This window comes from Epinephelus lanceolatus, chromosome 12 (assembly GCF_041903045.1).
Source record: "Epinephelus lanceolatus isolate andai-2023 chromosome 12, ASM4190304v1, whole genome shotgun sequence".
In the NCBI taxonomy this organism is placed as follows: Eukaryota; Metazoa; Chordata; class Actinopteri; order Perciformes; family Serranidae; genus Epinephelus; species Epinephelus lanceolatus.
In genome coordinates, this window is record NC_135745.1 from 35,105,960 (window position 1) to 35,121,027 (window position 15,068).

A 15,068-nucleotide genomic window follows, 5' to 3' on the forward strand; every position below is an offset into this window, starting at 1 on the left:
TAAGATAGTAAGTCATTATTTTAAGGTACTAAGTTATTATTTTGAGATACTAAGTCATTATATTGAGATACTAAGTCATTATTTTAAGATACTAAGTCATTATTTTAAGGTACTAAGTTATTATTTTGAGATACTAAGTCACTATTTTAAGATAGTAAGTCATTATTTTAAGGTACTAAGTTATTATATTGAGATACTAAGTCACTATTTTAAGATAGTAAGTCATTATTTTAAGGTACTAAGTTACTATTTTGAGATACTAAGTCATTATTTTAAGATGTAAAGTCATTATATTGAGATACTTAGTCTCTATTTTGAGATACTAAGTCATTATTTTAAGGTACTAAGTTATTATTTTGAGATACTAAGTCACTATTTTAAGATAGTAAGTCATTATTTTAAGGTACTAAGTTATTATTTTGAGATACTAAGTCACTATTTTAAGATAGTAAGTCATTATTTTAAGGTACTAAGTTATTATATTGAGATACTAAGTCACTATTTTAAGATAGTAAGTCATTATTTTAAGGTACTAAGTTACTATTTTGAGATACTAAGTCATTATTTTAAGATGTAAAGTCATTATATTGAGATACTTAGTCTCTATTTTGAGATACTAAGTCATTATTTTAAGGTACTAAGTTATTATTTTGAGATACTAAGTCATTATTTTCAGATAGTAAGTCATTATTTTAAGGTACTAAGTTATTATTTTGAGATACTAAGTCACTATTTTAAGAGAGTAAGTCATTATTTTAAGGTACTAAGTTATTATTTTGCGATACTAAGTCATTATATTAAGATAGTAAGTCATTATTTTAAGGTACTAAGTTATTATTTTGAGATACTAAGTCATTATTTTTGAGATACTAAGTCATTATTTTAAGATGTAAAGTCATTATATTGAGATACTAAGTCATTATTTTAAGATACTAAGTGATTATTTTAAGGTACTAAGTTATTATTTTGAGATACTAAGTCATTACTTTAAGGTACTAAGTTAATATTTTTGAGATACTAAGCCATTATTTTAAGATAGTAAGTCATTCTTCTGAGATACTAAATCACTATCTTCTGGTTATTATTATTATTATTATTATTATTATTATTTCTGAAAAAAATATTTCTGGAGCCTATCCCAGCTGACATCGGGCGAGAGGCAGGGTACACCCTGGACAGGCCGCCAGACTATCGCAGGGCTGACACATAGAGACAAACAACCATTCACGCTAACATTCACACCTACGGACAATTTAGAGTCACCAATTAACCTAGTCCCCAATGTGCATATCTTTGGACTGTGGGAGGAAGCTGGAGTGCCCGGAGAGAACCCACGCTGACACGGGGAGAACATGCAAACTCCGCACAGAAGGGCTCCCACACCCGGGATCGAACCGGCAACCCTCTTGCTGTGAGGCGACAGTGCTAACCACCACACCACCGTGCCGCCCTTCTGATTATTTTATGATACTAAATCATTAGTTCGAGAGAGTTTCTCATTAATGAGAAATTTATGAGAATTTATGACTGTCAGGATCTATTTTTTTCCATCATACTGGTGGAGAGGGGCTTCCATAAAAAAACAACAAACTGTAAACTAACCTTAATTGTTTTGTTGTTGTTTCGTTTTGTTTTTTAATAGCAAATCAATCTCAAGTCGAGGTCCACTTAATGTTAACTGTCTGCTCTGTTGTCATAAAACTGCAGATGTTCAAACTTCCCATTATTCTGAGCACTTTAAGGACTTCTCATCCATGCTGGTGTTTCAACGATGAATTACCAACTGTCCCAGGGCTCCAGCCACAGCGGTCCCCAAGGCTCCAGGTTTACTGTGTGTCTATTGGTTTCTGGTAATATGAGTAAATTTTAATTTGCTGAGGACTTTGCACCACTAAAGTAAAGTAGCAGTGTCAGCTAGCCAACATTTGTGGCTTATGTTGTGGCCGTGTAGAGAAACATTGTGTCAAAATCTAGATTCAGATTTTGTTCACACTATGCATATTTCCTAATAAAGGTGTGTTGAGTTAAATTACCACAAGCTAAAACAAAAGTTTCATTCCAAGACTAGCTGCACTGCATTTAATGAGACCATAAAGGCAACAGGGTACATACACATTAGACTGCAAATTTCTAGTCCCAGCACCCTGTAACAGGTCAAGATGACTGTGGCTGTCTAAAAATGTAGCTCAGCTTTTATATCACACGAATGAGGCATGTGTTACGGTCAAAAGCTCTGGAACAAGGGAATAAGCAGACCTTGAGATTGTTTTGTCAGGAGCACTAAAAAGCTGAGTCAGCTGAACACGTCTCAGTCAGACTATTATGAAAAAATGCACTTAATGAGTGTAACCCAAGAATATTAATGTTTAGTTGAGAACTGTCTACTACTTTTTATTTTTTTTGACAAGTATCATCTTCATCCATGAAGAATGCCCATTTCCAAAGCATCTGCAACATGTGAACATTAACCGATTGGTTAAAAAATTACTAATAAATTTCATATACTGTGCTAACTACTATATTTGGTGTTTAATACAAGAAAGCATCCATTTTCATTGTTAATTAGATTTCAGAAAATCAGGATATGAACTTGAAATAAAAGCCTAATGCTGTTATTTAAATTAGTGTAAGATTAATTGAGCTGACTGTGGCCTTGTCCATAACATCCCATATTGAGTACATTTGAACTGAGTGTTTATGTCTCTATTGACACACAGTTTCATGACGCCCTCTGTGGATGAACGTGTCTATACATGCCTCGCTGGTCTGTCTCTCCCTCCCCAGCTCCTCCTCCTGCTCTCCTGCTCTGTTTGGGCAGATTTTGAGTGTTCAGTCCAGTTCAAAGGCCAGTGTGAGGATAAGAGTGAGTCCTAGTTGTTTACCAGTGGTGTAATTATTTACCCAGCCAGACTCAGAGAGGGGCATTTCTGGTGATCCTGCTAGCTGTGACACAACAGATTTCAAAACCTTTATTACTCAGTTACTGAGTAGTTTATAGCAAAACTTGGGTTTTGTTTCTTTGTCAGAATGTGGGGATCTTTGTAAAGTAAAGCAAAATACAACTTTATCAGAACATGTTTGACTGAATGGTTTGGAGTTTAAGTGACATTTTGACCTCTTTCAATCTTTACAGGAATACTTCATCCACAAAACAACCAATTATATGTCAATTACTCACCCCTTGTTTTGAATTTGTAAAGAAACATTTTCTTGCATGCCTCCCGTCAACAAAGAATCTAAAAACAGAAATTTTTTTAAGAATTGGAGTCATGGAGTCACATTTAACAACAGCAAAACTATATTAAAACATCCATTAGAAACTCTTTTCACAACATGAGGTGAGTAACTGATACACGATATATATATCTGTCTTTTCTAGCACGAAATATTCAGTTGTAAGTCGAAGCCACATGTGAGATATCACAAAAACTTTTATTAAAACACACTGTGATCAAAATAAAATGCTAAGACAGGGTCTCCTTTCCAGTTTGAAATACAAAGCTGCACAATATATCTCCACTTAAATGAAAAATTACATAAACTGAATAGCCTTTTTAAATAAAATAACTTGAAAAAAATAGGCATATCTCTAAGAATGCTCCTTTTTCAACAATAACAGACTGATAAAGGTATAAAACCGGATACTCTAAGTGCAATTACAGGTTCCTCTCTTGCTTTAAGATACAAATGGTCATTTTGCAGGTGAAGTATTCCTTTAACATCCCAAAACATTTTTTGAATCATTACTTCAACTTTCATACTTAATAACTTATTCTTATATATATACAAGAACAACTACTTCATCAATATTTACAAGGTGTTAACCTAAAACATGTTGTGTGCTATCAGTTTGAGTACAAGACCTAAGAAAATACCAATGTTTTGTATATTTGGTGACATTTGGTGACTAAAATTGCCTCTGCAGTGTTTTCGTTTGAGAATTACAAGCCACAACAACTCTTACACCATCAATAATCTGGCCTCTCCACAGGGGCTGGACGCTCTGTCTGCACACATGGCACGATGATGAATCAACAGATGTGACTCATCCAAAACAAAATAAGGACACAGCCCAATGTGATCACACAGATGTGGTCAGAGGTTGACAACACAGTCTCAATTCAGGGTGTGTTTCTGCAGCGTGCATATCCACACAAACCAGACCAGGCCCTTCAGAAACTGCTCATGATTTCAACTCTGTTAGACTTAATACAAAACCACCACTGCAATCCTCTATCTCTAATTTCCACTAAGAAAAATGTGTATTTTTCCCACACTTTCCACTGATAAAATCTAATTTGAGATCTACTCTGTCTGGTGTGACCTACCACCTGTTCCGCTAAAGCCAAATACAAATACAGGCTGTTTTGCAACTTGTGCTCCTAAGATATTACTAAGTTTAATAATTTTCTATTCTACCTATACCCATTCAGAGTGGGTAAAAACCTTTGACCCCATTATGGGACATTTTGTTTGGAAAACATCCAAAGCATAAAAAACACTTAAAAACAGGACAGAACAAAGTCTGACATGACAATAGATGCTTTTAAATCTTACTTTACAGGGAAAATTTAAAAAAAATGCTGCTTATGCTCACTAGGTTATAAAATTGAGCCACTTTCCTTTGTGTGTATTGATGTGTCTGTTGGTGTGTGTGTGTATTGGTGGGTGTGTGTGTGTGCGTCAGTCCCCCCTCCTCCACTGAGAGAGCAGATTGGCTCTCTGAGAGGAGACTCCTCTTTACAAGCGCAATACTGCTGTAACTGAAAAAAAAAAATCCACGAACCACCTGCAAACTGACCTCAACCAGTTCTAAGCTGCCAAGTGCCTCACTATGAGAGTTCAAGAGTCAAGTGCTGGATCTAGACCAAGGATGAGCTCCAAAAAATAGTTCTGCTGGAGCCTAACTTTAACAGAACAACCAACATACACAAGTCTTTGCTTTGCAGAGATGTTTCATAAATTCAAACACTGGCCTGGAAAAGATTAGAAAATCCTGCTTGTCACACAGACATTTAAAGAATGGACACTGTATGGATTTGTTAACCATGATTTGTTGTATAATTTCACATACAGTCCTATCCAAATGGAAAAAGGCCTTGATAACACCTGTTCAGAAGTCATTTAGAAGAATTTAGAATGTTTTGGCACCACTTAATTTGAAGGAGTGTGCAAAAGGCTGTGATGATATAACACCTGTCACCTGTCATATAGTCAGTTTTAAGCACAGCATTTCAAATTAAGTGATGGTTTCAAATATTTAAAACTTGAAATCTAAATTACTTTAAAAAGTTAATCACAAATCTACAATATACGGAACACTTTATTCTATTTTCTGTAACTTGATTTATCTGCGCCTCTTATTGCCAACCCTGAAGTCAAGGGCAGGGTTGGCTGTGAGGGGAGGCACACCGCCCCGTGGCCAACAGGTCAAAGACCTGTTTTAAATCTTCACCTAAAACTCAGTCAGGTTCAGTCTCTCCGCCTGTCGGTGGTGATCCCAGTCGGTGCAGGCTTCTCAGGAACCAGGACACCAGCCGTGATGCAGCGGGCTTTGTTCAGCCGGAGCGCGCTGCTCGCCCAGCAGGCAGCAACGGCCCTTGACAGTCCGCTGGCCGCAAGGAGCGCGCCTCTGCTGCAGCGACTGGACCGCTCCATGTCCTCCGTCACCATCCCGCCGCCGGCGTGCATGCTCCGGCCGCTGGAGGCTCCACTGCGTTACCTGTTCGGACCGGGACCCTCAAATGTTCCTCCACGTATCTTAGCTGCACAGGGCAGGCCGATCATTGGTCACCTGCACCCAGAAATGTATGAGGTAAACGCTTTATTTGAAACTCAGAAATACTGAGTTGTATGTTCAAATCTATTTACTTTAAGGTAAAAAAAAATGTGAATGCTGTGTTTACTCAAATATTGAACTTGAGTACAACTTGGAGACGCAGGTGTATTTTGTGTCTTGTGGTTGGATTAAGCAAAACTTGGAATACACAACTATTACTTTAGCAGTTTGGAGCAGTATCAAAACATTTTAACTTCAATTTTAGTTTTATCAGCCTGAATTCATTAAAACGTTTGTTGTGATACACCAAAAATTCCATTTTCTGTTTTTTTCAGATTTCTTTATAAACCAAACACTAAGACTTGTGCGTAATTACGCACAAGCTACACGCTTAATGAAATTACTGGAAGTTCTTAGTCTACCTAACAAATAAGGCTGAAAGTGGTTTGCTGTTTCACTGTGTGTTTTAGATCATGAATGACATCAAGCGAGGGATCCAGTACGTCTTTCAGACAGAGAACAACATGACTATAGCTATGAGCGGATCGGGGCACGCGGCCATGGAGTGTGCAGTGTTCAATACGGTGGAGCCCGGAGAGAGCGTGGTCATTGCCATCAACGGAATCTGGGGAGAGCGCGTTGCAGAAATAGCAGAGAGAATGGGTACGGTCTTTACGCACGGTTTTACGCACGCATCCATAGGGGCCTCCAAAGAAGATACACAACTACCTTTACACTGACTGTGTATTCATTCTATCTATCTATCTATCTATCTATCTATCTAGGTGCCAATGTACATAGAATGGTAAAAGCACCCGGTGGATATTTCAGCAATAAAGAAATTGAACAGGTAGGCTCGATGTCTCTGAAGCAGCCTTTAACCTACTAAAGCTACAATAGACAACAATGAAAACATTCTGTCAGCCCTTAAAATGGCTGACTTATTAAACTAAATATACAACTGACAATCAGTTCACTGTCGATGACAAGAACCCAGTGTGATTAAACTTCTTTTTACAATTTTCTTTCTATAGGCCATAGAAAAACACAAGCCTGTCCTGTTTTTCCTCACACATGGAGAGTCCTCTGCTGGCCTCTGTCACCCAGTCGATGGCATTGGAGACATCTGTGAAAAGTGAGCTTCCTACTGCATGTGCCTCACACCCTGCCTACAAAACAGTTTCATATATTACCAAATATAAAGTTATAGTTCTCACCGCTTTCTGTTATATCTCCTGCAGACATAACTGTCTCTTCCTGGTGGACACAGTCGCATCTCTTGGTGCAGCACCAATTTTTATGGACAAGCAAAGTAAGACAATGATTAACAAAGGATTAAATTCTGTTACCTGCTACCATGTGCCTGCTTGTGATATAATGCACCTCTCCATGCATTCCCAGATATTGACATCCTGTACAGTGGTTCTCAGAAGGCTCTGAATGCACCTCCTGGTACAGCACCCATCTCCTTTAATGACAGAGCATGGTGAGGAGGGACTTTCTGATTGTCCATATATGAGTCATACAGAGACCAAAAGTATTTGAACCAAGCATCTCTTTGTTTTTCTGTTACCCCTCACAGCCACAAGATGTTTAACAGGAAAACAAAACCAGTATCCTACCTCTTTGATATGACACATTTGTCCAACTACTGGGGTTGTGATGGTCAACCAGCCAGAGTGTAAGTCCATCACAGTCAACTGATTACATCCTTATTCTCTTCATACCACCTAAACCTTACTTCACTTCTGTTAGAATGACAAAATATTCCATTTTTTTATTATTTTAATTATTCTTTAAAGGAGCTGTGTGTAGGATTTAATGGCATCTAGTGGTGAGGACTGCAGATTACAACCAGCTGAAACTTCTGTGTGCTAAGCGTAGACTCCCAGTTAGGATTCCTAAAATGTTTATTGTTCAGGAGGTTTTTACCAGGCGCTTTATTATCCGAAGTGTTTTTCCGACACTGCTCTGCATGGAAGGGCTGCTAACTATGGTGACTGATGCGAAAATGTAAATGGATCTGTCTAGAGCCAGTGTTTGGTTTGTCTGTACCGGGCTACTGTAGAAACATAGTGGTGCAACATGGTCAACCCGGTCTCACTCCAAAGTTGCCGAAATCCGGCGCTTGGGCAGTAACTTGCAGCGCCAGACGCTGACAAAAAAAGCTGTCCTGTAACGTCGGCCGGTCATTATTATGGTTTAACAATGGTCAGCTACGTCAGGGAGATATGCAGCTGGATGAGAATGAAAGTTAAGGCGGCCAAAGTCTGAGTAGGGCAGGTGGGAGCAGTGGTGGATGGGTCCAACAAACACCAGGGTATTTTTCACATTGTATCTGGACGTGTAAAGTCCATGACCAAATGTCGATATGTGATGAGGCTGGAGTGAGAATATGTAGGCACGGTGGACTCCATGGATGAGGACCTATGTAGATATAAACGGCTCATTCCTAATGTAATGAAACACAACGATTCTTATTTTAAGGTGCTTATACAGTAAAGGAAACCTGCTTATTATTAAATTTCTACCAATAATTTTAGGAGTGTCATCGTGCTGGATATTTAATCACGTGTGCTGTGGGTTTCAGATATCACCACACTGGTCCAGTGTCTGGATTCTTCGCCCTGAGAGAGGGTCTGGCAATTGTTGCTGAGAAGGTAAAGGGCCATTTCACCATTTTTTGTAGCTACAGAAAAACATAACAACTTTCAGCGTATCTGTAATATATACATATATATATATATATATATATATATATATATTAGTATCTTTATGTTTCCTTTACAGTTATTCAAATGTACAGTATGCTTGCTAAAACCTTTTTAATGCCACTTTGGTACAAATTGTGGGGCCATGTGGGAGCCTACCAGGCTCTTGAATTTCATTTATTTTATTTTATCTAATTTTATTATCTTATTATGCCAGTCACTTTTTTGGCAAAAATATGATGTAATATACTATAATATCTAAAGTGATACCATTACATCTAAAGTGAAGGCAAAGCAGTGTTTTCATTTTGCTATGAAATGAACACAGCTTTCAGAGTTTGCCTTTAAAAGTGCAGTAGATTTGAGATGGCAGTGTTGGCACAGGCCCCCTTTTAACATCTTGTTTGATTCTCACGTACCTCCATCGATCTCTGTCTCCCTCTAGGGGCTTGAAGAGTCCTGGAGGAAACACAAAGAGGTGGCAGCCTATCTGTACAGAGGACTGGAGGACTTGGGCCTGAAGCTCTTCATCCCTGAACGGGTGAGATAGACATGTAAAACAACATGGGGGGTGTTTTCTGACGAGGGACAACAAAGAGCTTATCAGGAAGAAACAAAAGGGATAAAAAACACTGAAGAAGAATATATCACATCTCTTACAGAGTTGACAGCACTGTGTTGCCCTGTAGTCATTTTGTGTCATGTCCTTCAGGACCTGAGGCTTCCCTCTGTCACCACCATCGCCATCCCTGAAGGCTACAACTGGAGGGAGCTGCTGGCCTACATAATGAAACACCACCAGATGGAGATGACCGGAGGCCTGGGCCCTTCCATTGGCATGGTGAGTTACTGCTGGTATTTCAACCCTATATATGGTGGACAAATTTATGCCTTTAACATTGTGGTCAGGGTCATCGGCTGACCTTTATTGTCGCTATTCGAGGTGTGACCACCAGTCTCAGTATCTCAGCAGCAGTGGATGATGCTCTAAAAACGGAATTATTTCCCCTAAAATAGTAACAAAGGGAGATAGTCCTAGATAGAATAATGTGCTCCCATGAGAAATGAAAGCCACCTTTATTCCCACTGAAAAAAACCTCTTGTCTCAAATGAACTAAACATCCAATTTCAACAGTTAAAACAAGAGCATTTTCATCAGTCTGGTGTCTTTACAGCTTTCTGAATCATGCTGCTGAGTCACTGCCGGCTCTGATGCACTGTACTTTCCACCTCTCTTCTCATTAGGTGATGAGAATCGGATTGATGGGATACAACTGCGAGAAGAGGAATGCTGACATGGCACTGCATGCCCTGGCAGACGCTCTCAAGAACTGCAAAAAAAGCAAAGCTTAAAATTCCCTGACCACTCACCCTGCACTCTTTGATTAGGGAATAAAAAGTAAACATTCAGTGTACCCAACATGCTGGATACCTGGAACGGCGCATAAAGTTCAGGGATGTTTCTGTGCTTTTTACTGCAGAGATTTTATAAAACACAGGTTTGGAAATAAAGGAGGAGCCATATTATCATATAGTCCATGCTGGGTGCACTGGAAGATGTCAATAAAGTGTGCTTTAATTTATCAAACACTTGTCCTGTCTCAGTGTGTAGTAACAATAAGAAGAATGGTTTCAGAGATAGCTCCAGAAGTCTTTAAATGTGCCTGGCTATTTGAACTACATTTCCCATGATTCCCTACTGTGATGGCTATCTGTAAAAGTGCGTCACAGTAGTTCAACGCTGTTGCAGTTTAATTACCATTACGTGACGTTTAATCTAACTTCTGCCTGATTTTATGCGTTTATACCCGCTTGAAAGAAGTCTGGATTATTAATGGCGTGTCCTGTAAACCACACAGGTACGATATGTTTTAAATAAAGCACAAATATTGAATTAATGTCAACGGTGCCAGCTAGAATGTTGCAGTGATCACAGGCTAACTTATGCGAACGTTAATTTCAGTATTTGTTAGCTTTTGGCTAAGTTTATGACAGAAAAATATCAAAGCGCAAGCGTAAAATGTGTCCTAGAGTTTGTAGCCCTTTTTATATCCAACTTTAGCCTGTCGTTGACTGTGTGGGATTTTAACTTCACGTTAGCTTCGAAAACGACAGTAGCTAGCTTTAGCTTCCGAAAACTGTAACTGTAACCACCGGCAGACTGAACGATGTGTATGCTGTGACTTTTCAATGTCAAAGTGCTCATGATGTGACCTGCAAGTCGACACTGAAAGGATGCTGTGATAAGTGCGTCGTCTTTGGAAAGATTAATGTTTGTATGAGCGCGATGGAACAGTCACCTTCCCCTGTGTTTCACAGAGTTGTCTTCTTCTGGTGTCTGCAAAACCTCGACCAAACCGTAGCACTACTGCCACCTACTGTTAAAGGCGAGAATAGCAACCAGTGTATTTTAACTTTAGACTCTCCCTGCTGCATGAATAGTGTTTATACTATATAATAAAAATGCTTTTGGAAGAGTGTGTGTGTGTGTGTGTGTGTGCGCACACGTGCACTTAGTAGCACCAGACTATTAAAAGTAAAAAGTAAATGATAAACTCAATACTCAACTTACTTCGCCCGGAGGCCACTTTTGCAAACTGACAGGAGGCCAGAGGCCAGTTAATAACCTAAATAAACAATAATTAATATATAAATAACTAGCCCACAACTCTCTGTCTCTCTTTTTGTAGAAACAAGCTTTATTTGGATGTTTTCTTATTTACTCTGGTACCTCATTTACATTAAAAGTAGCTACAAAAAAGTGTAAATCCATTTATTTTCATTGTACATTTGAAAATGTTCAGAAGGACACCCAGCACTGTGGACCAGATTTGGCCACAAGCTACTGTGATAAACTCTAATAACCATGAGATTTACAGTTATAGTCAGAATACAATGAGATACAATAGCATGAAAACAAGAAGAAGAAAAAAGTAGAAACTACATTTAGGAGATGAATAAAAGATGATAATAATAATAGTAAGAAACTTTCTTTATAAAGCACTTTTCAAAACAAAGTTACAATGTGCTTTACATGGTTGATTCAGGATTTACAACTTTATTTGTCACATGATTTAATAAGATAAAATAAACTTTATCTCTTTGGAAATTCACATGTATTTCTGTTTACTGGTATTTAATCCAAATGAATTAAAATGATCTCTTCCCTGATAGGATATTCAAACTTCCTGTTAATTTTTAGTGATATAAGTATGTTCACTATATTTCTTGGTATTGGAACAAATTTGTTGTATCACCCATCACAGCCTCATATGAAAAAAAATATTTTGTTTTCATGGTAATGCAGCAAAAATTATTTGTATGTTTTAGCGTCAGTGGAGCTGAACCCAGCCATCCTCCCTCTAGACTGGCTCCTGGGTACCTGGGTGTCAGATGAACCTGGAGAGGGCTGTTTTCCCTCCATAAAACCTTTCCGCTACATAGAGACACTGACCTTCAGCCATGTGGGACAACCAGTCATCAACTTCATGTAGGTTACTCTGTTAATAATGAGACTTGAATGATTAACACCAGGATGAAAACTGTGTTTTGATGCCCTCTGTGATTTAAAGTTGCAAGCTTGTTTTACTTCTGACATTACATCCACCAATCTTCAGCTGATTCCTCGCTGTTACTGTGTTTGACAGGTTCAATGCCTTCCATGCAGAGACCAAGAAGCCTATGCACAGAGAGTGTGGCTTCATTCGAATGCAGCCGGGAGCCAACAAAGTGGCGTTCATCATTGCACAAAACTCAGGTAATTACATCCATGCCACATACATAGCCGGGCTCCTGCCTATATTTCTGAACTGTGCCGTACTTTTGAGCGTATCATTCTAGATGTGCAGAGGCTGGGTATGCAAAGGATTTTCTGAAGAATCAGAAGCTAAATGTGAATGTACAATATGTATTTTGCATTGCTCATTTTAGGTGTGGCTCAGGGCCATCATGAAAGCACATTCCATGATACAGAAACAGGAACACATGGCAAATACACACCTCTTTATTGTTTGTTTGTCTTAGTTTTTCTGTCTTTCATTGTGAAATTTGAGTAATGAACTATCAAATGAGTGAAATCAATGTTTGTTACAGACACAAGTAACACAGTACAGCGTGCAGTGAAATTATTGCAGCTCCAGAAACAACTATTGGGTAGAGAAAATATAATAAAATACGATGGAATAAAATACGTTAAAGTACAAAAACACAAATTTGATATTTCACAAATGTGAACAATAAAACAATTCAACAGCATGTTTCAGACAGTAGAAATAGGAAACAGTGATACAATAAAACAGAATGAGTTTCTGAATAATTGAAACAACATAACTGTCACAAAATGACATATACAATGAGTGACAGGTGAGTTATAAATTATGTGTAGTGAGTTATGGATGTGATTCAGGGCCTGGATCAGAGGAGAAACTCTTCCTCCTCCTCCCCCTCTTCTCTCTTTTGGCCTTGAGGCAGCAGTAACGCCTCCCTGACCACAGCAGAGAGAAGAGTCTGTTGTTGGTGAATTATTTTCATAGTCTATTTACATTGACTGTGGTTACATGGAAACAAATAACCCATCTATGAAGCTTATCTCAGGTATTATCATATGAATGGATATGGTGTTTTCACGTGCACAGAGAAACTGGGTTATTTAAATGCCCTGTATACATCCTGGTTTCTTTCAGAGCGCTCCAGCTAGTGTGTTCAGGTTTCTCATTAATGAAATATAGTGTTTCTATGTTCACATTAACAGGATACTCCAAAAACCAAAAATCAGAAATGATTTATTCATGTCCTTGTAAATGCACTCATTGTTTGTACAATTGAGGACCTTGTTGCCTGGAGGAAATCTAATTTGTTTGTTACCAGTATAAGATTGTCTACACAGACATGTTTTGAGTCCAGTGTGTCTGTGTGTGTGCAGGTCTGGTGGAGATTGAGGAGGGAGAGCTGACAGCGCAGCAGCTGAACCTGCAGAGCCAGGCTCTGGCCAGAATCTCTTTTGCCAAGAAGCCATTTGTACAGAAGGTACAACTGATTCTCTGACAGCACTCATGTTAATATTAACGGCTTCATTTATTCACTAAAATCAAATCTGTTGTTGTGTGACTGCCCACACAGTCCACCGAGCATCAACACAACTTATTTCAATCCATAAAATAACTTTTTTTGCTTCCTTTTGTGCCGCTGACCTCGCCCGCTCTCTTCCGTCTTTCAGATTTCCAGAGTGTTTCAGCTCCGACCAGATGGGAGGCTGGAGCAGACAGTTTCCATGGCAACAGACAACCAGCCACTGATGCAGCACTTGCACATCACCTACCGCCGGTCATCTTGACCCAACAGGCTGCTTCTATTACACAGAAATATTTTGGTCAGGAAAGATAAACGTTGCTTAAAAATGAGGGGGCTTGAGAAATAATCACGGTTTACTCAGATAATCCTATAAACAGTTTGATTCATGATGTACATTAATACATTACATACTGTAATGACTGGGCATGGTTTAGGCACTACAGGGAGAAAGATGTAGAGTTATTGTTTCTGTCAAATTAAAAATTTAAAAGGCCCTGTGGAGTTTTATTGGAAACAAACAACAGCTGTTTTTACAGTCAGCGTTACTCAACAAAATGCACTGTGTGTCTTGAGGTTTAAAAAAAATGTAGCAAGTACATTTCCTTCCTCAAAGAACAAAGGATTTTACATTTTGTATTATTTAATAGCAATCAGTCTTCTTTGGTGCTGCCTTTGCTGGCATGTTGCCGTATATCTCGGTGCATTACCACCTGTAGATCAGTGGAACAGAGTGAAACAGTTAAAGATCTGACACTCCACAGGAAACCTTTAATCTACCAGAATAAAGATTTTATATTGCGCTTTATGGCCTTGGCTGAGAATGAGTGCTTGCACTATCGTTGTATTTATCGTCCAGATATTTATTATTGGAGCTGGAAAGCTTATAAAGCACTGATGATTTAATGGTGAGCACACTGTCTTCTTACCTTCAACTTTTATTGCACTATTTTAAGATTGAAAGCTAAAGTTGCTGCTGTCCTTCTGGAGCCAATGAGCAGTGTTTTGAGTGTAAAATTTAGAGAGATGTTCTAAAACTGAATGTATGGTTATGTTATAGATGGTTTAAGCCTGTAAACATGACCCTTTGAGATTCAGAGGTTTATTTGTGTTTCAGGTTGTCCAAGTTTGGTTTATGTCTTTCAGTGGACAGGTTTGTATACATGTTGCTTCTATGCAGGCTGCACTAAATAAAATAATGATATTGCATCTGTATTGTTTAATTTGTCTTCATTTATTTTAATATCTTATGTTTATAAGCGTGTTATGTCCTTGTGGATTTAAAGGGAAACATGTATTTTTGATTGGACCCTATTTTCACATGTTTCTGTGTCTAAGTAACTAATAGAGACAACGGATTTTTAAAATAGGCACAAATTTGAGAGAGACCGCAGCAGCCAAAGGGGCGAAACAGACTGCATGTAACCTCCTTTGGGAATCGTGCACCGTCAGTTCACATCCACTAAAAGTGCATATTTTTGCTACTAACAGGCTCAGATTGTTATTCTAAG

At 38.5% G+C, this 15,068-nt stretch overlaps 2 protein-coding genes across 2 annotated transcripts; both read left to right on the plus strand.

The window, feature by feature from the left end:
* Positions 1–5,458: 5,458 nt before the first annotated feature.
* agxtb (alanine--glyoxylate and serine--pyruvate aminotransferase b) lies at positions 5,459–10,078 on the plus strand. The gene is made up of 11 exons (XM_033637882.2): positions 5,459–5,815; positions 6,250–6,442; positions 6,565–6,629; positions 6,814–6,914; positions 7,021–7,091; positions 7,181–7,265; positions 7,362–7,460; positions 8,370–8,439; positions 8,936–9,031; positions 9,203–9,331; positions 9,736–10,078. The coding sequence occupies exons 1-11, from the start codon at positions 5,543–5,545 to the stop codon at positions 9,841–9,843; spliced, it is 1,290 nt and encodes a 429-aa protein (XP_033493773.2). The 5' UTR covers positions 5,459–5,542; the 3' UTR covers positions 9,844–10,078.
* Positions 10,079–10,189: 111 nt separating this feature from the next.
* Positions 10,190–14,766, plus strand: thap4 (THAP domain containing 4). The gene is made up of 5 exons (XM_033637884.2): positions 10,190–10,349; positions 11,821–11,980; positions 12,138–12,247; positions 13,412–13,515; positions 13,706–14,766. Exons 1-5 carry the CDS (start codon positions 10,325–10,327, stop codon positions 13,820–13,822), a joined length of 516 nt encoding a protein of 171 aa, XP_033493775.1. The 5' UTR covers positions 10,190–10,324; the 3' UTR covers positions 13,823–14,766.
* Positions 14,767–15,068: the final 302 nt, after the last annotated feature.